Genomic DNA, 2,367 nt, shown 5'->3' on the forward strand with positions numbered 1-2,367 from the left:
CTCTGTTTGGGACTAATCAATGGGATTAGGTTAATCACTTTCCACTCTATGTAACTAAAATAAGGTTACAGTACAATAAAACTCTCTACAAAATTAGTACATCTGCTATTTTCACTTGTACGTGCTGCTCTATTTCATATAAGTTTAATTTCCCAAACCAAATGAGACCAACCAGTAGCCAAGCAGATTATTTCTTGCATCAGATGTTGTGAGAAGCTATCATTTTAAACTCTCCACATAATAATGAGGTGTTGTTACACTGGGTGCTGTGGTGTATTATGAAGAACTAAAATGTCAACTTTTAATCTCTTGTTATTGGTAAGCTCACAGAGAAGGAGCCAAGAAAAAGGAGGAGAGCCACAAGTTAGTACTTTCCTGAGAGGCCCCTCAACACTGGATCTAATCATAATATCAGACTACAATGAAACTCTCATGAGAAATGGGAAGGTCTCTTTTCACTGTTGCTATGGATTATGCTTAATTCTTTTGGCTAAAAATACTCAGATAGCTGACAGAGAGCAATATATGTCTTCTAATTCTTTCACAGCTGCTTATTCATAGTCCAATGGAAGAAAGAAATCGCACAGTAGTAACTGACTTCATCCTTCTGGGATTTACAACAAACCCCCAACTACAACTCATATTGTTTGTAGTATTTTTAAAAATATATCTCCTCAGCCTGGTTGGGAACATCACATTAATTGCACTAATATACAGCAGCTCTCATCTCCATACCCCCATGTATTTCTTCATTGGGAACCTGTCCTTCCTGGACCTCTGGTATTCCTCAGTGTATACACCAAAGATAATCATGAACTGTATCTCTGACAACAAGAGCATTTCCTTTGGAGGTTGTGCTGCCCAGTTCTTCTTCTCAGCTGGTTTCGCATATAGCGAATGCTACCTTCTTGCAGCTATGGCTTATGACCGTTATATAGCCATTGCCAAACCGCTACAATATACCACAGCTATGTCCAACAAGGTCTGCATGGGCTTGGTGACCCTTTCCTATCTGTCTGGTTTCACAAATGCCATAATAATAACTACTGAAACATTCACCTTGAGTTTCTGTGATGGGAAGGTCATTGATGACTTCTTCTGTGACTTACCACCATTAGTCAAGTTAGCCTGTAATGTTCCCAGGAGCTATCAGTCTGTTTTGTACTTTATCCTGGTCTTGAATGTAATCAGCCCCTCAGCACTGATAGTGGCCTCCTATGTCTTCATCCTAGCAGCTATCTTGAGAATCCGGTCCACTAAAGGGAGGCAGAAAGCCTTTTCCACCTGTGCAGCTCACCTGACTGCTGTCACTTTATACTATGGCTCAATCCTCTTCATTTACTCCCGTTCAAATTCCAGCTACACTTTGGAGAGGAACAAAGTGGTGTCTACTTTCTATACAGTAGTGTTCCCTATGCTAAATCCTCTCATCTACAGCCTTAGGAACAAGGAGATAAAAGATGCCCTGAAGAAACTAAACATGAAATGCAGAGGAACATAAATATATAATTGTGTGTTTGCATTTTTGTACCTTTTCAACTAAAATGTCTTTCGTAAAACAAAAATTGGTGCCATGTTGTATTTATTAGTAGTAAAAATGGCATTATGCATTTTTCTTAATAAATCTTATCATGCAAGTCAGAAATCTCTTTGCATACTATATTATTTGGGGTGGTACATGAAGGACTGAAATGTCTATTATGCATGAATATAGGGCAGCACTCTATATAACTTATTTCATTTTAATTGTACGTTTCTCAAACTAATGATCATTATACGGGGCCATCTGAGAATGTTTGGGGGGGGGGGTCCTAATAAGGCAGACATAGGCAAACTTCAGTTCTCCAGGTGTTTTGAAGGACCAGTAGGCTGTTAGGAATTATGGGAGATGCAGTCCAAAACACCTGCTGGGAGGGTGTTTATATATCAGCGCATATATTTTATTATGCGCTGATGTTTTTAATTCTAATTGTTGAATTGCTTATTGCTTTTTGTATTTGTATTACTGTCAATTGTTAGGCATTTAATTATGCCTCCTCTGTAAGCCACCCTGAGTCCCCCCCGGGGTGAGAAGGGCGGGGTATAAGTAAATGAAATAAATAAATAAATAAAGTTTGCCCATACCTGTAATAAAGGATACATGCCTTAGCACTCCACACTCTACTATCTCCCACTGTCACTGGTTGTCACAAATACTCTCTCATGTAAATACCTATATGGATATTTATTAGTTGATAGTTTCTGGGGAGGGGAGTACTAAATTGGTTAAGGAAAATGCCAGAAAAGCATTATTTTTCATTTCAGTATTTGAAAATGAAAGATTGACAAAATATCTTAGAGCAATCTTAATTAGAATTTGAATTAATG

At 38.1% G+C, this 2,367-nt stretch overlaps 1 protein-coding gene across 1 annotated transcript; it reads left to right on the forward strand.

The window, feature by feature from the left end:
• The first annotated feature begins 565 nt into the window (after nucleotides 1-565).
• LOC132763787 (olfactory receptor 9G19) lies at nucleotides 566-1,501 on the forward strand. Its single transcript, XM_060757645.2, has one exon. It carries the CDS (start codon nucleotides 566-568, stop codon nucleotides 1,499-1,501), a length of 936 nt encoding a protein of 311 aa, XP_060613628.2.
• The last annotated feature ends 866 nt before the right edge of the window (nucleotides 1,502-2,367 follow it).

This window comes from Anolis sagrei, chromosome 1, assembly GCF_037176765.1.
Source record: "Anolis sagrei isolate rAnoSag1 chromosome 1, rAnoSag1.mat, whole genome shotgun sequence".
Classification (NCBI taxonomy): Eukaryota; Metazoa; Chordata; class Lepidosauria; order Squamata; family Dactyloidae; genus Anolis; species Anolis sagrei.

Bases quoted from the DNA above. Each gene is read 5' to 3' on its own strand.
- LOC132763787 (XM_060757645.2), top strand. From the start codon at position 566: ATGGAAGAAAGAAATCGCACAGTAGTAACTGACTTCATCCTTCTGGGA.